Here is a 27,816-nt window from a genome sequence, read left to right on the forward strand (position 1 = left end):
TGCGATCTGAGTGAAGACAATACATCTCCCATCTAACTTCAAAGGTTCTGTTCCAGTCACTTTTTGTGTGTTTGCGATATTGGTTGTAGTTCCTTCTTTACCTAGTAGGTGGCGTATGGCAATGGGAGAAGTGGCATTCAGCCACAGGTGTGTTGCAGACTGGTGAGACTCACAGGTTTTTTTTGACGGTCGGGTGTAAAATACCGAGTATTGAGCCAATGTTTTGTTTGTTTTATGTACAAGTTGTTCACACAATACAGGTGTATGTAGACTTTATGGTGGATGGACAAATAGTCAGTGGCTTGCAGATTGTGTTTGGTAAATCACAAGTCACCACAGGATCAAAGGATTAAAATTGCATTTTATCTTACACAAATTGGCTTTGATCCCTAGCATCATGTCTGACGCCATGGGATGTCACGCACAAAGAAATGCAGCTAGACCACATGCACGCGCGTACGCAAGAAACAGTACTAAAAAATGTATTACGCCGGAGGGGCTGCTCTCACTCAAACGCACCGCACGTTTACACGCAGAGACGCACATCGAATACACAAAGACGCTGCTCTACGTTACAAGTCACATTTGCGGAGACAAACTAAATGTTCATCAAAGGTTATACTTCAGTAAAGTTGATGCTTACAGTTTTTCGTTGCCACAAGTCCTTCGCACGTCAGAGGTCGGAGACCTCCGGGGGAAGTCCGTGGCATTCAGGCGGCGAGATGCACAGTTGTCAGCCTAGCTCATAGAAAACACGTCCACCCACTCTTCCTGCTCTCATGCCTCCTTCCACTTTGATCGCCAGAGACTCCATAATTAGAAATGGCCGCTGTATGCAGCGTATATTTTGTGTTGGACATGCACTCTGAAGTGAATCTGACACAGCAATTTAACCACACTTAATGATCATATCTTGAAGAGCTAGATGTGCTGCTTTAAAAGAAAATGCAACCAACTGGTAAGAAATAATTTACTCATAACATCAGCCCATAGCAGGTTATATGTGTGTATATTTGGAGACTGAAATCCCATACATGAACAGTAGGGGGAGGAGCAGGATAGCAGATTCATTGGACTGACTGCAACAGTTGGGCAGTCCAGCAGCAAAAATACTATTTTAACTTGCTGATTAAGAGGTGAGAACAGTTTTTTCGGGACGTAGTCTCTAAATATTTCCATAAAGGTGAGTAGTAAATGTCTGGAGAGCAGAGAATGAATCCGGTTTACAGGCTGAGACGACATAAAAGTAAGAATACTCTTAACAGCTGATAACTTGACGTACTTTCCCAACATGTTACAGAAATTGCTGTTGATTTGCTGTTTATTATTTAACTTCAGTTCCACTTCCACTTTGCGTCGAGTAACTTGTCAATGAAAACATTTACAGTGATATTCAGGCCAATGGCTTTCAATGAGAAGTTACATAAATGTATTGTATCCATTATTGGTTTAGGCATGAATGTGCAGATTTGTCTCCTGCTGTCTGTCTTTCAACATCGACATCTCAGCAGTATAAGTGGTTCTTTTAGGAGGACGGAGAGGCTCAGGTAGGATAGGTACACACACACACACACACACACACACACACACACATACACACACACACACACTTCTTCGTATGTTTTAACATCTTCTAAATATGTTAACTAAAGGGGTGACATGGTGGTCCAGTGGTTAGCACTGTCCCCTCATACAGAAGGATGAGGCGTGAATGGTTGTTTGTCCCAATTTTTGGGTCGCTGGTGTGTAATAGACTGGGTGTCAGCTGGGATTGGCTCCAGCTCCCCATGGCCCTCAAAAGGAGAAGCAGTTCAGTTAATACAAATTCTTGTTGTATCTAGTCATCGTGGTATTGGATGCAAGTATTATAAATCGACTGATACAGCCCCCCTTTCAATCAGGTCAGACTATTATCTTCTGGGAAAATGGGTGAAATTACAATCTTGCGATTGTAAAAGAAAGTGAAAGAGAAAATCCTGGATGCGCTCCTCTCTCCAGATCCATGCCAAAATTGAATTGGTTATTTCTCGGCCCAAGTCTCATGCGCATCGCTTCAGTCGTTTTTGCATAATCCAGCTGACACACGGCGAACAAACAAACCCAACAAACCCATCGGACGTGGGCTAAAACACAACCTCCCTGAGAACAGTGTTTGCATGCAGTAACGTAGATCAGTCTTCTACATGAATTTGGATCACGCGATAGTCTGTTGGCTTCAATTTTTGTACAGTAAACTGAGTCAAAGAAGTCTGCCAAAGTTACTGTGGCTATGTTTACTATGAGTGCAATATTAGAAGTGAGGTTAGGGGTCCAACTGGACGAGGATGATAACAATGGTTAATATGAAATATGTGGCAGGCTGTCTGGTATGCAACAAGCTGCTGCATTGTATCTTACATCATTTCTTTTCTCTTCTGATCCCCATGAAAGCCATTCCTTCACTGCATCCTCATCAATAATGGAGAAAGTCTCCATTCGAGACTTGAAGACCTGTCTGATACACCTTGTAACTTTCTTTTCTTAACGGCGTTGAGGATGTCCAGGACAAATGAACAAACAGATGAAAGCATTGATCTGTATCAGAGAGCTCCTCCTAGATCAAGGCCATGTGGCGGAACTTTCTCTTTTCCTCGTACAGATGCCCCTCTCTTGACAAATCAAAAAAGACAGCTACGTCAGTTAGGAACCCTTAACCTAATCCTTGCATTGCAGCCAAGCGATGAAAGGATTTCGAGTCATCTCGCCTATTCCAAATATCTGACCTGCAATCAATCACACAGTTCAGTGCTGATGACTCGCTGTCCTGGACACATACGTGTAAACAGCATGTTGATTGCATTCTAAACGGCTCATGGCTTTCATGAGCGTATCCACAGTCAAGACCTCAGGGGAAGTGGAATCGTCTGTTTTGGTTTGTATTGGCATGTGTAGATAGAGAGTACATGTCTACAAATACTGTAGTATGCAGTGAGGCCTGACTCCTCTTGGTAAGAACCTCTAAACCGAATTACCGCAAAGCTCACACACCAGGTCATTTAATATCCTCTTGCCTTGAAATCATTGCTCTCCCCTTTCCATGAACAACCAAAGGGGACAGTGAGAGAGGGCATTTGTTTGCTGGATTGTGTTCACTCTCACTCTCCTCGTCCTCTTATGTCACATTCCACTTGGGAACCTACTACTTATCCACTTAATAGTGGCACATTCTGTCATTTCGCTCGACTGGCTCAGAGGCGGTCCTCTATAGTACACCTCTACCTGCCAACATTTGCTTCTGATGAGTCACAGCAACTGTTAGTAAAAACTGAAGCACTTAGCTATGACAGTTTCCAAAACTGGACCGACTATTAGCAGCATGTGTTTCACCAACGGTAAACTGAAAAAAGTGTTTTTTAATATTATAGTTTAGTAATAAGCAGCCCCCCCCCCCCCCCCAAAAAAAAAAAACCTGATTACAAATTCCTGACATGTGAAAGACTTTTTAGCCTAAATCTTTTTATCCATTCAAATCCAAAAAAGATCGAGGTGCGATAGATCACCCACCGTTTACAATAAGAACCATGTTGGTTTGTTTAGGGAGTGCTGAGAAACTTCCAGATGTGGTCATTGTGTTGCTGTGCCATGAGCTCTGGTCGTGTTTTTTCCAGACCATGATGAGCTATGAGAGAAACAAACAGGCCCAGTCTGTGGAGAGAGGGAGTTAAACGGTAGATGACATAAACGAGACAGTAGGATGTGCCAATGATATAGAACAGGGCCCGTGTGTGTGTGTGTGTGTGTGTGTGAATGTGTGTGTGGGACTGATAAACAAGTATGTCCAGTGGGAATGGGAGGAACAAAACCTTCACACAGTGTTGACAAGCTCTTTGGTCCGTCTCTTCTCCATGCCTCCCCTCACCTTGATGGACCTGGAAACTGAGCGAGAGGACTTTTCCACCTCAGTCTGTTTATTCTCTCGAGCGAAGAGGTGAGGGCCGCAGCTGTGTGGGAGTTCACAGCGTTAGCCTCGGACCTTTGTGATTTTATGAATTCAAAACTTTCATAAAGCAGATCGTCAGATTAAATAATTCTCTGCTGGACGTCTCATTTCAAGTAAGTAAAGTAAACGAACAGTGTAAGTTCATGCGATGAGGCTAGCTACATTTAGGACCCAGACTGCAGACAAAGGACTCAGAAGGTAGTTTGGAGTTTTGATGAATATCTATGGGATGGAGGCTGCGGGCTGAGGGGTTGAGGTGGGTGCCGAGCAAGAACAAGAACAAGCCGGGACGCAATGCCACACAGCAGGCGGGACAATCGGGCGAAGAGGAAATTGAGCTCAGCCAGGTGCACAGGGAGGAAGCCTCACCCACTGCCACACACACACACACACACACACACACACACACGCACACACACACACGCACACACACACACACACACACGCACACACACACGCACACACACACACACACACACACACACACACACGCACACACACACTCAAACGGAGGAGGGATTCAAGGGAAAAAGGTGAGAGTAAGGATTCCCATCAGGAGCCGTGACACCCACTCACATTAGTCTGAGAAGTTTTTAACTGCACAATTCATTCAAGATCATCTCACGTGCTGATCCCAGAGAAAGACTGAACTGATCAAAAGTATGAATCTAAAGCAGGAGATGTGCAGTATAGTGTTACTTTATGAATGTGGGAAATACTAACTGAGTGAGGACAACCGCTCATCGGTGTACAGTGTCCACTTGGGGGGGGGGGGGGGGGGGGGGGGGGGATTGAAGCTGCACATCGTGACTATGAGCTTGTGACTCCGCTATCAGCCAAAATGGTGTAAATTCTCTTCCAGAGAAGTGTCTGGATAAGAGCAGCTATGTGAGTCAGACCCAATGTCAGAGTTGGACATCGTCCCAAAAACAGCAGGAACAACCAAGGAGTATATGGAAGGGAGGAGCGGGGGGCGGGGCCTGACTAAGAGCTTGTCTAATGCACGTCCACCTACACCTGCAACCTGCACCTATTGGACGATACTACCTGTCAATTAACCGGTATCCACGCCCCAATGCATACAGTGCTCTATCATCTATTTTAACCCAAAATGGGGCCATCATCAAAACATCGTGCTGTTTTGAAGAAGACTTTGCTCAGGAAAATGTTTACTGACGTTATGAATCAGGTGAGAGTTGGAGTCATTTTCTGACAGACTTCTATGGGAACTTATTTTTGCAACCAGTGGAGTCGCCCTCTGCTGGTCATTGGAGAGAATACAGGTTTTCGCACTTCTGCATTAGCTTCACTTTCCAGAACCTGTGACTGCGTACACATTGTGTACAGACACATGGATTTGTGAACGTATGCACAGGCAGGAGCTTCTATAGTCCCTGTCTTTCACTGCAACCATGTATGACTCACTCTTTCTCTCTTTTACTTTATATTAAAACGTAAAACACACACAACTAGAAAGAGAGAGGATGCAGCTGGATGGGCCATCTTTGACTCAGACATGTGTTATATATGCAAAATAAAAGGAAAGAAAATTAAAAACAAAAAAAGAGAGAAACCGGACATTAAAAGGTCCACTCCACTGCTTCTGTTCATTTCAGAGAACTCGCTCCGATGGTCTTTCAGCCATGGAAGACTGACCTTTCAGATCCTATCACTGGAAAAAAGTGCTTTTGTGGGTCTTAAAGGTGTCAGTTATGATGGACTGCAGCTAAAAGCAGGGGCGCGTTCTTTCTGGGAAGGTCGATGAACATCCGGGGAACGTCCGGGGAACGTCAGGGGAACGTCCGGGAACGTCAGGGGAACGTCCGGGGAACGTCAGGGGAACGTCCGGGGGAACATCAGGGGAACGTCCGGGGAACATCAGGGGAACGTCAGGGGAACGTCAGGGGAACGTCCGGGGGAACATCAGGGGAACGTCCGGGGAACATCAGGGGAACGTCCGGGGAACGTCAGGGGAACGTCCGGGGAACGTCAGGGGAACGTCAGGGGAACGTCCGGGAACGTCAGGGGAACGTCCGGGGAACGTCAGGGGAACGTCAGGGGAACGTCAGGGGAACGTCCGGGGAACATCAGGGGAACGTCCGGGGAACGTCAGGGGAACGTCCGGGAACGTCAGGGGAACGTCCGGGGAACGTCAGGGGAACGTCAGGGGAACGTCCGGAGAACATCAGGGGAACGTCCGGGAACGTCAGGGGAACGTCCGGGAACGTCAGGGGAACATCAGGGGAACGTCCGGGAACGTCAGGGGAACGTCAGGGGAACGTCCGGGAATGTCAGGGGAACATCTGGGGAACATCAGGGGAACGTCCGGGAACGTCAGGAGAACGTCCGGGGAACGTCAGGGGAACGTCAGGGGAACGTCAGGGGAACATCAGGGGAACGTCCGGGAACATCAGGGGAACGTCAGGGGAACGTCCGGGAACGTCAGGGGAACGTCCGGGGAACATCATGGGAACGTCAGGGGAACGTCCGGGGAACATCAGGGGAACGTCAGGGGAGCGTCTGGGGAACATCAGGGGAACGTCAGGGGAACGTCAGGGAAACATCAGGGGAACGTCCGGGAACATCAGGGGAACGTCAGGGGAACGTCCGGGGAACATCAGGGGAATGCCCGGGGAACATCTGGGGAACATCAGGGGAACGTCAGGGGAACGTCAGGGGAACGTCCGGGGAACGTCTGGGGAACATCAGGGGAACATCCGGGAACATCAGGGGAACGTCAGGGGAACGTCAGGGGAACGTCAGGGGAACGTCAGGGGAACATCAGGGGAACGTCCGGGAACATCAGGGGAACGTCAGGGGAACGTCCGGGAACGTCAGGGGAACGTCCGGGAACGTCAGGGGAACGTCCGGGGAACATCATGGGAACGTCAGGGGAACGTCCGGGGAACATCAGGGGAACGTCAGGGGAGCGTCTGGGGAACATCAGGGGAACGTCAGGGGAACGTCAGGGGAACGTCAGGGGAACGTCCGGGAACATCAGGGGAACGTCAGGGGAACGTCCGGGGAACATCAGGGGAATGCCCGGGGAACGTCCGGGAACGTCCGGGGAACATCATGGGAACGTCAGGGGAACGTCCGGGGAACATCAGGGGAACGTCAGGGGAGCGTCTGGGGAACATCAGGGGAACGTCAGGGGAACGTCAGGGGAACGTCAGGGGAACGTCAGGGGAACATCAGGGGAACGTCCGGGAACATCAGGGGAACGTCAGGGGAACGTCCGGGGAACATCAGGGGAATGCCCGGGGAACGTCTGGGGAACATCAGGGGAACGTCAGGGGAACGTCAGGGGAACGTCCGGGGAACGTCTGGGGAACATCAGGGGAACATCCGGGAACATCAGGGGAACGTCAGGGGAACGTCCAGGGAACATCAGGGGAACGCCCGGGGAACGTCCGGGGAACATCAGTTATCTGTGAGTCGCTCTGCCGTGTGACTTTCAACACAAAGTGCAGTTGAGGTTTGTTCCCTCCGGCCCCAGTCTCTGCTCTTTCTGATACTTGTTCATGTTTTTACATGATCCACATTTTGAACTTTTATCCGTCACTGTAAACATATTATAAGGTGATGTTTTTTTTTCATTTCATATGAAATTCCACCAAAACTGATTGCATCTCGTTGTGGTTAAACCATAGACTCTACATTAACACACTGTACCATCTCACACACAGTGTTTGGATAAGCTGGAAACTGAGCTAAGATGTGCGCGATAGGACAGACGTGTGTGTCTGTGTGTGTGTGTGTGTGTGTGTGTGTGTGTGTGTGTGTGTGTGTGTGAGTGTGTGAGTGTGGGAGTGTTTGTGCAAGAGAGAGGAGAGTAAGCCAGGAATCATTTCAGACAGGAATGGCCTGATGGGACAACACAGCATGAGGTCTTGGCCAAAGGAAACACACATCGAGCCAACGAGTGAACACATGTCCTCTATTTTCCAATGCAGTGACAAGTTTACTCCATTACCGCTCTGCCCACTTTCCTCGTACAATTGTCTGAGAGCGTTAGCTGGACATGCGGGGCACACGCTTGTACAACAACAGCCTTGAAATAAGCAAAATGGAAACGGCTGTCGTGTAACCAAAATGGCGACTGCGTGATTTCATGAATCCAGATCATCATTTAAAGAAGACTGTGTATCATGGCACAGATTGTTGAGTTGTGTTTTCGCCAATGCTTTACATAATTCAAATAACAACAAATGACGCGAGGTTGGCCAAAATGCATAGACTAAATGGCTCCATAAAGTTAGACAACTGAACCCGCTCACTTCAGGCATTTGTGAGAATTATTTAAGTTCATGTTTGACAACAGTTGACAGAAAAAAGAAAAAAGAAAATTGGATCCCTTAGATTTAGGCGCCTGAATTCACAACAGCAACATCAAGAAATATTCCAAGGAAAACCCTTTTATGAAAATGAAAAATGTGTTGAAAACAAGATAAAATAAAATCTTAAGTAATTCTCGACAAAAAGTATTTTACACTTTTTTTAGTTTCTTGTATCTAACAACTGATTCCCCTCGTTCCGCAAAGAGAAACATCTGTCCCTGTGTTTTAAAGTCACAAATTTCTGTTTGTAGGAATCTGTTATATTTGATCCTCTGTGACCTCGTGCCACGTCCAGAATCTGCCAGTTTTCATTATTTGTGTAAAAACAGAAGAAGCTGTGACTTTAATCCTTGTAATATCCACACCAACTAACGTAAGTTTTGTCTCCATCTTTTCTGGCTCACAAAATCACACAAAAGGGAAAAGGAAAATATAATCCGAGAGACAAAACATCCGCTGAAGTGGTGACGATGTAGCATTCAATTATTTTATTATTCTACCGCGGGCATGTAAATGTTTTCCCCCTAGGTCTTTCTATAACACTCCTCCAGCCCGACTTTCTTTTATATTTAATATAAAAGAAATGCAGTTGAATCAAAATGTATTAGGTCCATCAAACATCCAGGCAGCTGGAGGTTTTCCTCCGTCGGCCTCCCGCAGACGTGCACAGTAGGTCAGACCTCGTTGTGAGATGGATCTACAGCTGCTGGAAGCTCGGCCTTTCCTCCCACCCAAACCTCATAACTCTCTGTTCCTAGCTCTACCAAAGACTTGTTGCTTTTATATCTTCTCCAAAAATCCTGCTGGCCTGATGATTGACTGCTCTGAGATTTGAATGAGATCAGGGATTTAAAGGAGGCTTAGAAATCATTGTCACTGTGGTTTATTATGGGTTATTACAGTATCTGATGACCAAGTATGACAAGTTTCTTTAGAGAGGGAAAAGCGTTTAAATTATCATAAGCGGGCTAAATGTTTTGCAAGTCTTTATTTAAGAGTATATTTTCTTTTTAATCCTAAAGCCAAGTCTTAACCTTGACCACAAATCGATGATGATTTATCTATTTTTGTTTGATCCTTTGGTATTATTTCCTCAGGGGGTCTTGGCTGTGTTGTGCTCTTCCTGTGACTGAGGCACAGAAGCCAAATTTGCCGGGGAGGAATTCAAATGCGTTGGGCATTAGTGTTAAGTTACCCCTTCAACTCCTTTCATCAGTATGATGAAAACTCCCTGAGAGAAAAGTGTTGAAATGACAGGATGCCACCTATGTATGCAAGAATGCATCCTCGTGGCCTGTCCGCACAGGCATATTAAAGTCGCACACATAAGCACACGGTGGGTTATTGATTGGCTGCTACACTGCACAGGAAAGAGTTCTCTGTTATTTGGACGTTGAGGGAGTTCACCGGAGTAAACAGGGAATTAACTCTGATCACTTGTGGGAAAGAAACGCAGAAAGAGGATAATGGAAAGAGCTTAAGCTGAGATCTCCTAGATTGCCAGTGTAAGTGTAATTGCGAGTGTGAGTGAGCTGGTTATGGCTTAAGTGTTGGCCTTTAACATTTGCTATCCTTATAATGTGAGAATAAAGACAATCTTGGCCCTAAATGTGTCCGCTCGGGTAAAATACATTTCTCTCCACGCCAATTCCTATTTAGAGTAGGGAATTATCTAATACCTCCGCCCAAGTGCTAAAATGGTTTAATATTGTCATTAACAATTTGATGAAAGGGAAATACTGCACATTAACTCTCAAGTGAACTGTGAAAAGTTTCCATTTGTACCACACAATTACGCTCCCAAAGATGACCTGCACAGAAAAATGATTTAGAAAGATATGACGAATACTTTTCTTATTTTCAAAGATCATGCTTTCATGTCACAGTGTCGAGGTGAGCTGATCCGAGCCACCTTGAAGCATTGGATAAGCTACAGTATATATAAATATCAGCATTTGAGAGTTTGTCATTTCATTCAAAAAAAAAGGCGGAAAAGGTTGGAAAACGGATCCGTTGCTGACAGAATAAAGGTGAATATGAAGAGCGGAGACACATAGATCCAGTTTATTCTTCATATCTGCCAGTACGGAGCACTGATCCGACACCGGCGCCTGGAACCTCATAATCTTTAAACTGCACTGACATTGGAATCCTTTTAGCATTATTAATCATGGTAGTAACATTGAGCTGGTAACACATGCGCGTAAGTAAGAGTGGAACTTTTATTGTTATGACACCGAGAAATAAACCAAACCCGTCACATCACACTCAGCACCTGATCCAGTTTCTATATCTATACGCGGTCAAGGCTCGATAGACGTGAATGGAATGAGGCGGTGTGAGCAAGATGACAAATGAGTTGCACATGGTTATGGCTCCTGCCTGTTTCGTTTCAACAGGCCTGCGAGTAACGGCATCAGGAGGACTGAGCGGTTCGGTTTCTCCGACATGCTTATGTCGCTCCCTTGTTCTTGCATAACGCCGTGCAATGGGATCCAGCGGGACAAGTGCCACAGAGAGGAGGAGAGGGGCAGCGAAAGCCCGATGCAGCGAGAGGAACGAAAATAAACGACGCTTTCTTTTCTGATTGAAATGGAAAAGCGGGGCTGTTTGGCAGCGTTTACTGCCTTAGCTTAGTATTCTTTTTTAGTTTTTTTGTGGTGCTCCACTAATCCACCCTCGGGAGAAAGTTGTATGTTTGGATTGCTCCCTCCGCAGTGATCCGGGTCCGACACAGAACAATGCTGGATAGAGTCACTATCCTGTTCATGGACGTCTTGGCAGCGAGGGGGTGATTTCTGTCATAATGACTGTAGGTTTCACAAAACCACTTGTGGCCGTAAAAATATGGAATGCTTGATTCTTGCCGAGCCCACGGCATGCACTGATTGATGGGCTCCGAGATTCATCAGTTGCGATATGAGTTATTCTTGCGGGAGCCACAAGAAAGTAACGTTCATTTGGCAAGGGAGCCGTTATCATCGAACCCACGCCGCACCGATGTTCAGTCCGTCATTTTCTCCAGGGCTCCGGCGTTTGAACGGGAATCGCAGCCTCGTGCGACCCCCGCGAGTTGGAAGTCGGGGATTCTGAGGTCGCCGCACTCGCCTCTTCCCAGTTTGAACTGTTTCCCCTCTGATTAATGACGTGAATAAAAAGAACGCGGCAAAGTGCGGAAAGAGACTCCCTGTGCGGCGCTGGGAGTTGCCCCTGGTGGGGTGTAAAATTGAAAAACGACGAGCGGTTTTGATCCATTGATTGCCACGCACATAATAAAGCACAGCTTCAGTTTGAGGAACACACGCTGCCCCACGCATGCATCGTGCACACTCACACAAACGCACACTTGGAAGGGTTAAGTCCCCCAGAGTCTCAGGGACATGAGGAATCCCTCTGATTCCCATCCACGTCTTTCACTCTTCTCTCTCTGTCATCTGAACTCTGTGACCCTGCGTTAGCTCCATCGCTCTCTCGCCGTTGCCAAACAGAAATCCTCTCAGGTTTGTGTTTGAGTGGGGACTGGCTCAGACATGAAATTGAACCTGCAGGTGTCTGAATGTGAATGTGTGTGTGCGTGTGTGTGTTCTCAGGCTCATGACAACGAGCCCTTCGCTCCGTCTCAAAGTCCCACTTGGAGAGCTTTGGTTGGCCGGCGCGGGCACCCGACAGCTTGACTTTGCGCTATTACGCATTCGTTTCTCACGACATGTTTTGTAACGGCAATCTCATTTTGATGAAGGCATTAAAGACACATTCGTGGGCACAGGAGGAGAATAGAAAATCTTCAGCTCCGGGCAATAATCAAACGAGCAAAAACAAAATAAAGATTTCAAGAAAGCAGTACAAAACAGTAAAGTGGTCAATCAATGAAAAACAGAAGAGCCAGTGTGTGTGTGCCTGCGTGCGTGTGTGTGTGTGTGTGTGTGTGCGCGCCCACATCTGTTTACTTTGCGTGTGTAGCGCGGCGCTCACTACATCAAACGGTGAAAGCATGCTTTAGCAATGAGAAAGCTCTGCTTGCACAGTAAATAAACCTTGAGCCCGCTCACACACACTCTACCTCTGCTGCCGCATGACCTCACTGGGCAAAAATGTCACGGCTCCACCTGCAACAAAACCCCCGAGTGACATGGACGGAGTGGGATCCTCTGGCGTGTGCATGTTTGCGTGCAGAAAGCTCACAAATGCTCTGTCATTTCTGCGTTTGGTCAGAGTCGGCGCGATGTCATACGGCATTGTGCTGGTTAGAGGTTATTAGATGTTAAGGCAAAAGGCTGATGTTCTGTGTGTGAGTGTGTGAGTGTGTGTGTGTGTGTGGGGGCCGGGGGGGGGGGGGGGGGGGGGGGGGGGGGGGGGGGGAACAGGTCTGGAAAAATTTATTTCTACTGTTTTTTCCAAAAAACCAAAACTCCATATGAAAGCTATGTTGTTCGACCTCCCGGCAGTGCATGCATCCTGTAAAAAGAGAAACACGTCTATAGTCTGGCAGCCTTCAACCAACAACCCCCCCCCCCCCCCCCCCCCCGTAAAACAAGAAATTGTTTTTTTTACACGTTAGTTTTGGTGCAAATTCAACCAACAAGCTATAAATCGTTTATATGCGAGTTTTAGAGGGGCTGGTTGGTGATTTTTTTCTCTTCTTCTTTCTTTTACCTTCGGAGAGAGCCAGGCTAGCAGTTTCCCCCCATTTACAGTCTTTACGCTAAGCTATGCTAACTGCTAACTGGACCATGAGCCGTGGTTTGCGTGACTCTTGTCAACTCTCTGTGCACTATTAAAAAGTAACATATGAGAATATGTGCCCATCGCAGATCATTAAAAAGTGTGTACATGGTGAGAGACCAGCAGGAGGGAGAAAAAATGTATTTGTGATTCCAGTTAAATTACTCTTTCATCTATATCTGATAACGCCACTCAGTTTTATTTTGGATTAGCTGTATGTGTTCTGAGTCTCTCGAGATCCTTCTGAACCGGTGTCATGGTGCATATTATTTGTCTTCGCCGAGATTAGTGTTTACACAAAGAAACATTAAGTCACGATAAATCACTCAAGCTGTGCAAAACTCAAGAGGAGCGTGACACAGTTTACACAGTTTACACAGTCATTTAAAACCAGTTTGTACCTTTCCCCACAATTTTATGTGGAAATTCTTACCGCCTCTGTGCAGCTCTCTCTGTAACACGTTGCTTTTAAACCGAATACTTAAAAAAGTAATTCTAGAACAAAAAAAACCTGAGAATATATATACACCAGAGCTGGCTACATGCTTTAGTTGTTCTCCACATGGAGACTTATGGTTCCCTGTCTGTAAGTCTGTACCGGGCCAGTCTGTTCTGGCCTTGTGCCCCCTCAACTTACATAACCACCCACATCCGTATACTTACTAATATGCAATATGCAAGAGTGATATGAAAACTAGAAAAAACCACTTCCTGTGGACCTATTGAGAGAATGGGATTTTCAGGTAAGTGCCATGTGCCATGTGTGCCCCACATTGGGTGTCCAGTGGTTGAATACACAAACTTATCATTTGCTTCCTCCTAAGCTGATGAGGACTTTGCAGTTCATATATCAATGTTGATATATATGACAGCATTGATGCAGCATTTTCTGTGTCGTGTCAGCAGACACAGTGTCGTGTCAGCAGAACAGCCTGAACTGTGGGAAAAGAGGAATTATTAGAAAAATTATACATAAAAAAACCAAAAAAAAAACACAGGTCGCCGGCCATTGTTTTGATTCATCCGGCAACACGGAACATCTATAACCTCCACAGGAAAAATAAGCTGGCACTTTCTGCTCGCGCTTCTCCAAACACAGTCCTGGATATATACGAATGTGTCTGTCGTCACAGCGGAGGTGGCGGTGTGCAGTGTCTTGGCCAGTGGCCAGTCGGCACCTCACTGCAGTACAAGACTGACAGTTGCAAGATGCAGTGATGGAAAAATGTGAAGGTGGTTTCTTAAAGGTACGTTATATACGCTGCTGTGTTTGAAAGAGTAAACATAAAGAAAATCCATACCATTACATTAGATCAAACTTTGGTTAGGGTCTGACTGAATGAACTGTAATGTGGTTAAATGTTTGCTTAGTTATTACACCGTTGACCATATAAATGTGGCGCCATGTATTATCAAAAACACTTCACAGTCATGTACAATCAGTTTGTTTCACTTTGTCGGTGATTATTGTCACTCAAAGGCCAGATTTCATGTATATTATGTGAGATGAAGATGAATGTTCCTGTTGCTTTTGGACGACGCTGAGTTGACTCTGCTCGACAACTTTTTGCAGGTTTGTTGCCAGGTTTGGATGTTCAGTGTGTGTGTGTGTCAGACATTTCAAACCAGCCCTCTGGAGAACCTTGAAGCGCTGTCAGTCAAATCCAACACTTTAGTGGCAAACCCGACTTTGATGAGGGGGATTAATTGTGGATTCCTTACCTTTAAACCTCTCAACAAAGCTGTCAAGTGCGGGGGATGCTGGAAAAACTGAGAAAGAGGATGCATCATCAAAAAAAAAAAAAAAAAAAAAACTGAACAAGGGGAGGGTTGTACATCCCGTGTGTGCGCGCGCGTGCACGCTTGCATTTGCACAATGACATCACCGGCGATGCCTGTTCATGTGTCCATGTCCGATTATTCTGTCTCCTGATGGAATAATATTCCAGTAACAACAGATCAGCGGGGATTTCATGCTCTCTTTTCTTTCTCCCAGCCTTTTGGCTGCAAATTCAGACGGATTGACCACACAAACCGGATTCGGCTATTTGATAGATCACCGGGAACCTCGGGAAGTTCATGCACTGATGGAGGCTAGTGCAACGGACCTGTCTACTGTCTGGCTCCCGCTCTGTAGGAAAGAATGTATTAGTGTTTTGACAGACAAATGATAAGTAGTGACTTCTTGCTGCAATGAAACAGCCAGAGGTTAACGCAGCCTCAGAGATACTGTCGGAGCTTCAAGTGTGTGCGTGTGCGTGTGTGTGTGTGTGTGTGTTTAAGATGAAAAATTTCCACTTAGCGACTGCCAATATGTTTTAAACAAAAGGACATGCATTGACAACAAAAGTAGTGTTGCCAGGATAGGAAAAATTCTGCTCCCCTATTAGCAATGTCGATGCAAGTTGCTTCAAGTTGAGTGAGAGTGGTTTGCGCTCACATGTGGATAAGATAAGGCGGCATTTCCTCACTCCTGGTCCGTGTTCAGTGTAAAAGTCACCGGCCCCAAGGCTGCACTTCCCCTCCGGAGACGGAGATTCCGCACACTGCCTCCGTGCGGAACACTGGCCTGGTGTTCGCTCAACCCCGAATTCCGGAATCTCGCTACGCGTAGTGCCACATCGCAGGATATACTGAGTATGTGCGCGGAGAGAGCAGGAGACACAACAAGTACACAACAGTCCAGAAGATTTCGTACAAGACGAGCGAACATGACTCGCATTGCTGTATTCACAACCCTCGGTGTTGATGACACCGGATTCATCAGAGCGTCAAACTCAAACTGGGGTTCGATATCAAAGCGGCGCAATCCCAGACTTCCGCCACAGCAGTGGTTTCTGGTTTGTAAGTGTGTGTATGTGTGTGGTGTCAGAAAACTATTTCACACCATTTACCCTGATATATATGCACATTTCATATGACTTATTAGGTCTGTTGGGGGCGTTTATTCATGCTCTGAGGAATGAGTTGAGTCTCTTTTTGAGAGGGAGGCACAAAAGTTAAATGGCTTTTGACAGAAACGGAAGACGCTGGAGGTGGGAAGAAACAGGTCTGAGTCTGGAGCCTGGGGATGTAATTACAGATCCTGAGTGGGATTATAAGGTGGGCGATCGCAGGGGACAGACAGTGGGGTTTGTGTTAAACTACTCAGCAATTCATATTCCTGCATCTGGAGACAGTCTTTCTTGGAGGGCGTTACTTCAATCACAGGGATTCTTTTACAATCACAATGTGCCTGGGTACTTCATATACAAAACAGGGCGTCGACGCAAACATGTACGAATTCAAATGACGGCTGTTAATGGAGCTTTAAATCTATACGTGCATGTATACATTGTTCTTTTACAATAAAAAATGAAATACAGTACAATCAGTCTTCAGGTCATAAGCGCAGAAAGTGGATATCTGGAATTCCTCTTTGATAACCGCCCATGCCCTCTCACACACTCCAGGTTGAACTCTGGACAGGCCGGTCTGTCAGGTCATGAAAACACAGAGACAGAGATTATGCAACACATGAAAAAAACAAAACCCTGCATATAATAAGTGTTCATTGGAGAAGTGAGGAGAACTTCACAAGGATCCTCAACCTGTCCAAATTGGCGGACGAAAGGTTGAATGCACAGCACTCGGAGGAGGTACAGTATGACAATGCACACAGCACCCCTGTTGTGAGCTTTGCATGATGCACAGTTCATGGGTTGATCGGGTTCGACAGCTGCAGCGCTGCACAGCTTCAAATTTTGGCCTTCAACTATTTTCTCCTTTTGTAAAGGACACAGTTAAGTGATTAAAGTGTTTCAACAAAGTGGAATTTTACCAGAAAAAGCTAAAGTTATTCCCATGTGGGGTGACGCACAAGCGACGTGCCCTTTTCCTCTTCCCGTGTGTGCTCTCTTCGTTAGCCAGCGAGCGCGGCCACAGAGTTCAGCGTTGTCCGTGGCGATTATAGTATAAAATAACAACCTGCTCCGAGAGCTTTCTTTGAATGGGCTCGTGTTCGTCTGATCAACTTTCCAGTTTTTGTTACGTAACATCAACAATGAGCTTCTTGTGAACTCTTGACTCCTACCAAATCCAAATTTCAAGTGAAAACACTGCATTTCTAACAAAGAGGTCAATCCACCACTAGAGATTTACCAAGCTCCACGAGTGTAAGTCAAATGACGCCAGATCAGTTTGTGCGATTATCTTGTCATCAACACTTTGTTGAATCAGTAACGGGGTTCTGTCTGCTAATAAGAACAAACAGAATCTGTGAGATTCAGAGGTTAAGTTCATTTACCAAAAACAAGTTTATGCTGTTTACAGTTGTTGTAATCTTTTGAATCTCCCGCCGTGATTGTCTCACGTTTACCTAATTTCGTCGAGCTTCTAATTGGTTGATTCAGCCCCCATGTGACTCGGAACGAGGAAATGTTGTTGTGTCCCTTCTTTTTTTCCCACAATTAACCCATATTTTACACAGATTAAATACTGTTAATGTGCAACATGAGGTCCATCCATTTTCAGCCACACAGCAGCGGGTTCTTCCTCCTCCGTAGCCATTTCTTCCACTTCTTTCTGGCTGATGCTGTTGCAGGTGGCATGTGTAATCCCTGCAGTGTGTTCTGTGTTGTGCACTGCAGTTGTTTGACAGACAGTTGTTGGTCAACTCAGAGGTCAGGAATTCGCTGGGCACATGACGACCGGAGCCTAACAGAAGGACCAGTGTCCGACCTTCTTTGACAAAAGAACCCCGAAGAAACCAACGTTTGTGAACACATGAACAAACATCAGAGTAAAGAATGCATCAGATATCACGGATCAACCGTCCCCATAATCACCAAACCAATACGTGGTGCATGTGCGTACACGTGTAACACGCACGTGTGCATTTGCGTGTCCTTCTCCAGAGAGCTGTCAGTGCTACACTGACGTTCTCCATGTCCAGAGTGGAAGTCAAATTGGACGTTATGCATGGAAAAGTAATGACTGCATTTGTGTGCACACGTGCAGGGGTCGGTGAGGGTCCGGAGCTGAATCACATCCAGTGATGAAGGTGGTGAAACAGAATGAAATCATGTAGCGTGAGGAGTTTTTTTCGATCTCTCCCAGATGATTGACTTGACACCGCGATGCAGAAAGTAAAGCACGAGTTAAGGTTGTTGAATGCTGCTAAAGTTGTACATCTTTTAAAATACATTTCAGACCCATTAATCAAATGTGCCGTCAAATATGTCATGTAACTTTTCAGATACAAGAAATCATTCAATTCAGCATAACAATGCAACAACGAAAGCAATTTTTTTTCTCCAAATATTCAGGCATACTGTATGAAACAAATAACCTGTTAGTATTTTGAAAATAGGCTCTATTCTTGTAGTACATATTATATCTTGAATATGTAAAGTAGGCATGGTTCTCTAATACAGATTGCATCTGCAAATGTATACACAGATGTCAGCGTATCCGTGTGGTGATCTGGGATGATCCACAGTGATACCATACTAAAAGAGGCTCTTAGTAATTCAAGTAACCCTGCAAGGTGTAATTGAAGTAAGCATCTAAAACAAAACCAGGACAAATCAGAGGCAGTTGCTTGAGATGGAGCCTGTAATCAGGTTTACATTGTCTCAGAGAACGTATCCATCCTTTAATTCAGACTGAAGTGAACTACAAAAATTAAAGGGCTGTTTGCTTATCTGTGTATGTATGGGCACGGGTGAATAACAAACAAGGGGCCTCCCTGTACACAACCAAAGTCCACCAAACTCACATGGACCACTTTTGATTTTTTGTTCTCAAAGGACAAAGACATTTTTCTAAGAAAAGAAAGAAAGAAAAAAAAGCCATTCATCATTGGAACAGTGTACTTGCATGTGCAGGACGTCTCTTCCTCGAGCAGGCTGGCACACGAGGGATGGAAAGTTCCTCAGGGTGTATCTTGCAGTCGTCTTTGTTTTCTATCGTCTTCATCTGTCAGCTGCATGATCCGGCTACAACGCACTGAGATCATCCACATCAGCAGAGCTGCAGTACAACAAGTCAAGTACATTACGTTGACTTGCATTCATTTCTTGGGGACTTACTCTAACCTTTACCATAACTTACTCTAACCCTAACCAAAACGACTACTTGCTTAACACATAACCTAACCGTAACCTAAACCTTATAAAAAAATGTCTTCACCTTAAAATGTGTTGTTTTACATTTTGGGGACTTGAGTTTTGTTCCTACGTTGTGGCTGTGCAAACAGATTCCTCAATATGAAGAACAATTGGATCACACACACATACGCACATGTCACATAATTGGAGGGAGTAATTTGGCAAGTGTTCTCTCTCAATCGCAATGGAAAAAAGTAAACAGAGGAATGAGTAAGATCCTGTTCAACAGACGTGACGTTGACCCAGGTTTCACTCGTATGACCTGAACATTACTTTAAAAGGACTTTAAAAGACCACTGACTAATTTTCCAGTGGAGTTTCCCTGAAAGTTTTTTCAACATTCCATCCTGGGATGATTTTTATCGTTAAAAATGTTGTAGTTTGGTCATTCAGTCCAAGTTCTCCCTTTCCATTTTGAAAGGGACCGAACCAATGTTCAACATCCCAGTCTGCTGCGAGAGGTCTTCAACTTTTCTCTCTTCAGACTCTGTCTCTAACCAGTAGGTATAAGGACGATCCTCCATTCTTAAGTCACTGGCAGTTTTTGCCCTGATCTGAGAGAGCAAGGTAACTGCACACTCGTGGCTCCAGCTCCTGCCCAGTGTTCGACCTTTAGGAGATATAAGGTTCCCCTAAAATGATTTTTCTTTTTTGTTGTTGTTGTTATTTATTCTCGATCCCCTCACAGTACAGTGCTAACTGTTTGGTCAAAATCCCATCTTAAGTTTTGAAGCTGAACATTTTGCTGTTGCCAAGGAGTCCGAGTCACTATCAATAAGGCTTCTGGGAACCTTTGCTACTCTCAGATGGAATTTCTGTGGAAGTTGCTCTGGCTTCTTTCCAAATTCTTAGGAGATGGAAGATTTGGGGTGAAATCCCCCCCTATGTGAGCGGTGATTAAGCCCAATTTGTTTGGAGGATGTTGACACATTAACTTAATATTTGAACAAAAGAAATCGTTTGACACAACTCAAACATAAACAAAATGGTTAGTTGCCAATGCTGACTCAGGAGGGAAAAGAAAACTTCAAACGGACACCAAGACACGGAATAAACAAATTTCTCTCTCCTCCTCCGTCCATCTGCCCTTTTAATCTGAGCACGATGTAGTTTCGAACACTTGCTCCCATTCATCGTGTGCAACGCGACAGAGACCCCTCACTGATGCATGGGTCACACATCCCGGGGTTTCCACATGGCCATTACCCTGTCCAGACCCCTGCTGACAAATGAAAATGGCTTGTGCAGACTGCAACAATAATAACCCTTTTGATATTGTAATGGCAGCTTTTATTTATTCATACTCTGGCTGTTACATAAGATATATGACATGGCATACTTCTGAGTAGGTTCGTACGTCAATGGCTTTTTATTTCACGTGAATAAATTCGACAGCTGATGATGAAAGTCTGTCAAACCTACCGTGAAATAGATTATGATCTGGTGTGCAGGGCGTGTTCGCCTTCCGTTGAAGAGTTGGGAGAGAGAATAAACTATTGAAATGCAGGAATCACCTGTGAAAATAAGGAACTCAAACCATAACAGCTGATGGGGAGCAGCTTCCTGTAATGGTGCATGTAACGCCGAATGCCGTGGGGGGCAAAGTTAAACACCAGTGTACACAAAGTGATTCTTTATAAGTTATTTATTTAAACCATGTAATTTCTATTGGCAATTAGACCCAAACATCCCGTGCAGCAGTGTCCCTGTGCACAATAATGAATCCCTCAGTCAGCTCAAGAAAAGTCATAAATCTTATCATGGGTGTGGAAATTATAGTTACTTCAATCGGTGTCTTAGTCATAACATTTCTATTTCAGCTCTTGCTGTATGGGTGATCTCTGACTGCTGCTCTGAGACAGTGTTTCCTTCTTCAATAAACCACTAGATGATGGAATTTGTCATGGAAGAAATTGTCAAGGGGGGTTTCATCCTCCTGCAGCTGAATTATGTCATACATGGGGAAAGCCTTTATTTTTAGCAGGCTGTGGTGAAATTTCCATGGGAACTTGAAAAAAACTGATGTAATGGGTTGATAGAGCCGGGGGATACGATGTCTCCGTTGGTCCGTGTAGTACTGTATTGAAAAAAAAATAGTATACTGTGTCTGACAAGCCTTAATGTGTGTGAGTGTGTATGTGTGTGTAGCATGTGTGTGTGTGTAGCATGTGTGTGTGTGTGGTTCCCTATGCTGCAGGGCACAAAGTTATATCAGACTATTCCCCCTGTAACACTTTGGCAGTGACTTGCACTCCACACTGAATGTTGAAGTTCATAATCTAAGTACCATTCCGATATCGATACGAGTTGCTGAATCTGATGTAAGTCGCTTAACGGAAATCGGACTGACCAATTGACATAACGATCCAGATTGCATACAAAGTGTGATGTTTTTAAGAATCTTGTGTTGTGTGTTGCTGGCCGGGCATGGCTCCCGGTTTCTCCCGTCAACTCATTCTCGCGATCAATCGAACACCCACTGCAGTATAAAGAAACCACATCTCCACCACTGCTCCTCTGCCAGATCGTTGTTTATCCTGTGGTATTAACACATTGGCCGAATGTGCCTGATCTCTAGACTGTTGTCTAGAGTTGTAACCGTTGTCTTTCCTCTGCTCAAGATCAACTGCATGCTCTCTGTTCCCTGCCACGCTCAACCAGCGCCGCAGCCTCACCACTCTGGACCCTCAGTCAGCTCAAACAATTGGACGCTGTTGGACTCTGGAAATCCCCTGCCTTCCCCTTGCTCAACGGACCCCTTGCGTTGTCAGACCAGCTCCCCATTGAAACTCGGCTGGAGAACCAGTCCGACTCTGAGTTTGGTACCCGCCCAACTGAATTACCACAGACTAAACAGTCACCCGCTGCTCCAGTTGTTCCATTTAGAGAGTGATCAACTGTGATGCTTCGACTGAATGTTCCTTATGTCTGATTGAGCCAATATGTGACTGGAGGAGCGAGTGACTGGTCATGTTGATGCAGCTCCATCCTGCCTCCTGCACGTTCCACCTGGCTGCCACCCCTCGCCTAAACCAACCAGAGTATCCCCAGTAGGTGAGAATGTGTCTGTTATCTCCTGTTGCCTGCTACCATGCATGTGTGAACGTTCAACTGCTGACTGTGCCTGCACCTGAATCTTCCAACATTGTCGCAGTGCATTCATGTTGGCCTTTGTCCTGCATTAAAGGGGCAGTAAGCGATTTTGGAGAAAGATTGTTTTTATGTTGATTCTTTTGGACTGCCCTTGTCGGAGAACGAACGCGCAGGCTCGGGTATGGCGGGAGGCCGACGCGCTAACCACAAGGCCAACACCCCTGAGTCATAGCATCTGTCGCTAGCATGTCTCTTAAAGTGTCCTCGAGTGATTTTTACAAACTGCACACACAGTGTTGTGTGGTGCGGTCTACACCATTTTTAAAAAATTTCAATTTACAGAGCCAGGGCTGAGCCGAATACCAGATTTATTTTCAGCGCACACACTCCGTGAGGAAATATTCGCTTAATATAGTATAGTATAGTATATTTAAAGTATATTGGATTAAAATCACTTACTGCCCCTTTAAGTATATTTCCCTGAAAGTGGTTAAACACCCAAGTGACATTTTCAGTAAAAGGATTTAACTGGTAATGGAATATTTTTATAGTTAAACTTTGATTTTAAGTACTTTCAGTAACTTGGTACTTTAAGGATTATTCCTAAGAGTGATATTCGATGACTTCGTAATTAACTGAGTTTAGGTCTGAGACCTGTAACCTACATTCAACCAGCATCTGGCAACAAGAAGCTGTAGTAAAGAAACCAGCATGGTGAAACACTTTTTAACATGCTAGTATACCGGTCTTTCAACAGGTTTAACATGGTTTGTGTGAAACTCATGTGGGTTCAGATTACACAACCTGGACTAATAACCTCATGTGAGAGGTCACAAGTTAATATGATGTAAGCACTGTTTGCGTGTGACAGAGAAAAAAACATTAATAAAACTCCACACTACCAGTAGTTTGACAACATGATAGAATGAAGTAATAAAGATTTTAATGACACTTGAGATAAATAAGAAATTGTCATTTGGAGAACGTTATTGCAGCATCGTAGTCTCAAATGACATGCTGCGTAACTCATTTACTGTTGAGGACCAATCGGCTCTGGAGTTTGAACTCACGTGGGAAATCCCTTGGATGGGCTGACAGTCTGTAGGCAGGTAGAGCTACAGCTGCTACTCTTCAACATGGGTAAGTGAATTTCATGCTGTTAGTCATGTTATAGTGTATTTTCAGTGTGTGGATTTTTACTTCTATTTCCCGTATATAAACCTGTTCAGCATATACCTCCTTATAAAAATATAATCCTTTCATGATATATGATATTTTGATACTCCATCATTAAAACACCATTGTTCCTCGCTCCTACATTTCAGGAACCATGCCATCGTGTGGTGTATGTGGACTGTTTGTGCTCCTCAGTGTATGTCTGATATCCCTCACACAACCCTGTGAAGGAGGGAACATTCTGGTGTACCCTTTAGATGGCAGCCACTGGATCAACATGAAGATCCTGCTGGAGGAACTTCATGCCAGAGGACACAACATCACGGTGGTCAGGGCGTCCACCAGCTGGTACATCGCAGAAGAATCTCCCCTATACAAATCCATTACACTTGAAATGGAGGAAGAATCATCAGAGAACTTTTTTGATTCATACCTAAAGGAACATATGAGGGTATGTTGTTATGGTTTATGTGTTGGGTCATTGAGTCATTGAAATATCACAATAGTAATATATATATTTTTTTCCAACCATTTTTTTCAGATGCAGAGAGAGGGGGCGTCACTTCTGTCTTTCTTCAAACTCACAAAGGAGTTCCTTAGTATGTTATCTCAGGTCCATGTAATGTGGTCTGAGGCCCTCGCTCAGATGCTTGATGATGAGAACATGGTCAAAAGCTTAATTGATACCCAATATGATCTTGTTCTTACCGACCCAGGTATAGCAACAGGGGTTGTTCTAGCAAAGTTTCTCAAACTGCCCACAGTGCTCAACGTGCGCTGGATCACCAGTGGAGACGGCCAATTTGCACTAGCCCCCTCACCTATCTCTTACATTCCGGTGCCAGGGTCGGGTTTGACGGACAAAATAAATTTCATGCAGAGGGTCAAGAACCTGTTTTTCTATGGCCTCATGTTGTTCCAGCAGAGTGTCATGATAGGGCCAACTTATGATGCCATCTGCCATAAATATATTGAGGGCGGATGTGACATCATCTCGCTTCTTCAAGAGGCGGACATCTGGCTGTTCAGGTCAGATTTTGTGTTTGACTACCCTCGACCCACGATGCCAAATGTCGTCTACATTGGGGGGTTCCAGTGCAAACCGGCTCAACCTCTGCCGGCAGACCTGGAAAGGTTTGTTCAGAGTGCGGGGGAGCACGGCGTGATCATCATGACCCTGGGAACTTTGATTAACGGTTTGCCACAAGAGGTAGCGGAGGAAATTGCCAGCGTCTTTGCCAAGATGCCTCAGAAGGTAACACATACCTGATCCATTTTCAAAGATGTGAAATATTAAAAGCTAGAAATGTGCAATGTTTCCCCAGAGACACATGGGCATTCTATTACAACCCCTGCCTGTTTTGAAATTGACGGAGCAAGTGATGAATGCTAATGAATCGTAATGAGGGAATATGGAAAACAAAATTGATTCATAGAAGCGATTCAAATGTTACCCAATGAATAGATCATCTGCGACCTTGTGTTGCTGTTGCCATATTGTTTGTCTGCTTTGAGTACATGCTGAAACGACACAATGATTCTTTTTGTCTTCTGATCAGGTGATATGGAGGCACAAAGGGATGCGTCCCTCCACTGTGGGCAACAACACTCTGATAGTGGACTGGATGCCGCAGAAGGACCTCCTGGGCCACCCTCAGACCAAAGTCTTCATAGCTCATGGAGGAACCAACGGAGTCCAGGAGGCCATCTACCACGGAGTCCCCGTGCTGGGCATACCCCTGTTCTTTGACCAATTTGACAACCTCCTACGTTTGCAGGACAGAGGAGCTGCAAAGATCATCCAGTTGGCTGATGTAAATGGCCACAGTTTGGAACAAGGTCTTAAGGAAGTGCTCCTGCAGGACAGCTACAGGCAGCACATGCAAAGGCTGTCGCGTTTGCACAGGGATCAGCCAGTAGCACCCATGGATCAGGCCATCTTCTGGGTGGAATATGTGATGCGCCATAAAGGGGCGGCACACCTGCGTACGGAGGCTAATAAGATGCCCTGGTACTCATACCACAGTTTAGATGTACTGCTACTGTTGCTGACTGCTGCAGCTCTACTGGTGCTCTCTGCTTTGACTATTTTCTGGTTACTGTGCTGCAGAAGTAGAAGAAAGACCAAATCAAAACAACACTGACTGAGGTCAACTTTGTTCAGAAATATGCTGCAATAGGCTCCCTAAAGCCCTGTATTAAGACAAAAAAAGCAGTATCTCATTTTTAAGTTTGTTGTTGTTAGAAAACACAAGTATAGTTAAATTTTATCAGCCTTTTTTCTGTCTTATCTATTCAAATCTGTAAATTTACATCCACTGAAATATTAAACCGTAAGGAACCATGACACCAATCGCTGTCTCACTGGTCACTGTCATCCATTTCCAATGTGCCAAAGCCCCAAAAATTATGTTGCGTATGTTTGGGCTAAAACCAATTCAGACGTGACAAAATGAACACATTCCATGAATCGTCTAACATACAGCAATGATCAAAACATTTTTTATTTTTAAAAGGGGAAGTGTATCTGTGATGACTCCTAAAAGAGTGAATATACTGCACGTTTCCCTTAACATTTGTGTTCCTTTCACGGACGTCTTGGAATCACATGTCCAAGTTCTCCTGTCCAAATCCCACCATTGAGCTGAAAAGCAACACTATTCTTGTAAGGCTAGGAGACCAAATTTGATTAGATTCAGTTACATTTAATAAGACAATGCAGTGTTTTCTCTGAGACGCCACGGGTATAAGATTATGTGAGTTAATCACAATATCAGAAACACATGTACTGTCACCCGGACGCCACAGGCAATCAGTTAATGTTGAAAACGTAGTGATCAATTCTGTCCCAGCTTGATATTCCTAATGTTTATATCGATCCATACACATTACACCCTAAAACTAAAGTCAGGCGAGTGAGAAGACAAATCTCAAAAATGACAGAATGGAAAAATAGACCATTACTACCATTCCCCTCTCTTGAAAAGTCCAAAAACAGATGCCTTGAAACAATCAGCAGCTGGAAGGGAACATTTGTCTTCTATAAACCAGGAGCTCATATGGTTTTGATGTATGAGATGAGTGAGGTTGCTCTGGTAAATCTAACTAAAGTCGAATTGCGTTTCACTTGTTATTCACTGATGCTCTGCTTGAGACTCCTTACTGCTTACAGTGATGAGGAAAGCAAAGATGTGAAAATATTCCAGGGTATGAAAGCAGTGAGGCGACACATGGGGCTACATCCATACTACTGCGTATCAAACGCTGTTTTAAAAGTAAACGATCCCGCTCCACGCAGACCTTTCTAGCTCCGTATCAGAAGTAATCTCCGTCCATACTGACACACCTGAAAACGTAAATCACGTGACCATAGTTATAGAAAACACTACAGATGAGAAACACTAATGGTGAAAAGAAGAGATTTCTACTCCTGATGCGTTGACAAGGCGGACTTGGTATTCGCCGCTGTTAGTTGAGTCGTGACCCATCGCGTCATCGCTTCCAAACGTCTCCGTTTTTGCCCGTCCAGACTACAATACACCCCCTGAGTTTTTCAGACTAAAATGGGAAGAGCAGCGTTTCCAAACTTCTCAGTTTTAGGCGCTCGAGAACTCCGGGGATAGTGTGGACGGCAGGAGGTAAACACCGCAGCAGTGATGCATTTTAATATGAAAACGTAGCCACTGGACCGGCATCCTCCATGATGGAGAGCTGCATCTGACTCCACACATCTTGTCAAACTTCACGAAAAGTGAACTGGAATCAGATGGCTGAAAGTCAACACTGAGTTTAGTTTTATGATTATTAGAAATAATTAATGAGTTATTAAGAAATAACTCAATCTCTATTTTCATGGCAAAAGATTTTATAGAATTACATATTCCGTAAATTTGTGATAATCCAATAGACTTGTCTGCTTTGCATCTGCACACTGCTGATGGCCGCGGCCCAGGCCTGATGGCAGCAGGAGCGTTTTCTTTGAATCCATGAAAATACAAAATTCTAACAGATATTTTTCCACCGCTAATGAAGGATGAGACACTCAGGGACCTTTGGAGGCATCTGACTCAAATAGTAGTTTTCATGTGGAAATAAAATAACCACCACTTTAAACGGGTGAAAGATTTGCAATTAAAACTGAATTAAGAAGTAAAGTGGAAGAAAATGTATGCAATCGTTTCCCGAGGGTTAATCGCATTTTAATGCCATGGTGAAACAGTCCAAACCGATAAGTGTAAATAGTTCTGTATTATTCAAACAAATGAGAATCCTGTTTATATTATTCCTCCCAACATGATCAAGTAGACATTAACAGTCCTGTTCGGTCTCTGTGTTAAAACGCAGGAACAATCCAGCT

The 27,816-nt window shown here is 44.8% G+C and overlaps 1 protein-coding gene across 1 annotated transcript; it reads left to right on the forward strand.

Annotated features, from left to right (window-relative positions):
- The first annotated feature begins 1,164 nt into the window (after positions 1–1,164).
- Positions 1,165–25,829, forward strand: ugt5d1 (UDP glucuronosyltransferase 5 family, polypeptide D1). Its single transcript, XM_035626163.2, has 6 exons — positions 1,165–1,246; positions 21,812–22,244; positions 23,325–23,423; positions 23,609–23,910; positions 24,001–24,714; positions 25,019–25,829. Exons 3-6 carry the CDS (start codon positions 23,420–23,422, stop codon positions 25,601–25,603), a joined length of 1,605 nt encoding a protein of 534 aa, XP_035482056.1. The 5' UTR covers positions 1,165–1,246; positions 21,812–22,244; positions 23,325–23,419; the 3' UTR covers positions 25,604–25,829.
- The last annotated feature ends 1,987 nt before the right edge of the window (positions 25,830–27,816 follow it).

Source organism: Scophthalmus maximus, chromosome 2 (genome assembly GCF_022379125.1).
Source record: "Scophthalmus maximus strain ysfricsl-2021 chromosome 2, ASM2237912v1, whole genome shotgun sequence".
NCBI classification, from domain to species: Eukaryota; Metazoa; Chordata; class Actinopteri; order Pleuronectiformes; family Scophthalmidae; genus Scophthalmus; species Scophthalmus maximus.

Bases quoted from the DNA above. Each gene is read 5' to 3' on its own strand.
- ugt5d1 (XM_035626163.2), top strand. The intron at 23,911-24,000 runs GTATGTTGTTAT...CATTTTTTTCAG, and splicing joins ACCTAAAGGAACATATGAGG to ATGCAGAGAGAGGGGGCGTC. The intron at 24,715-25,018 runs GTAACACATACC...TCTTCTGATCAG, and splicing joins TTGCCAAGATGCCTCAGAAG to GTGATATGGAGGCACAAAGG.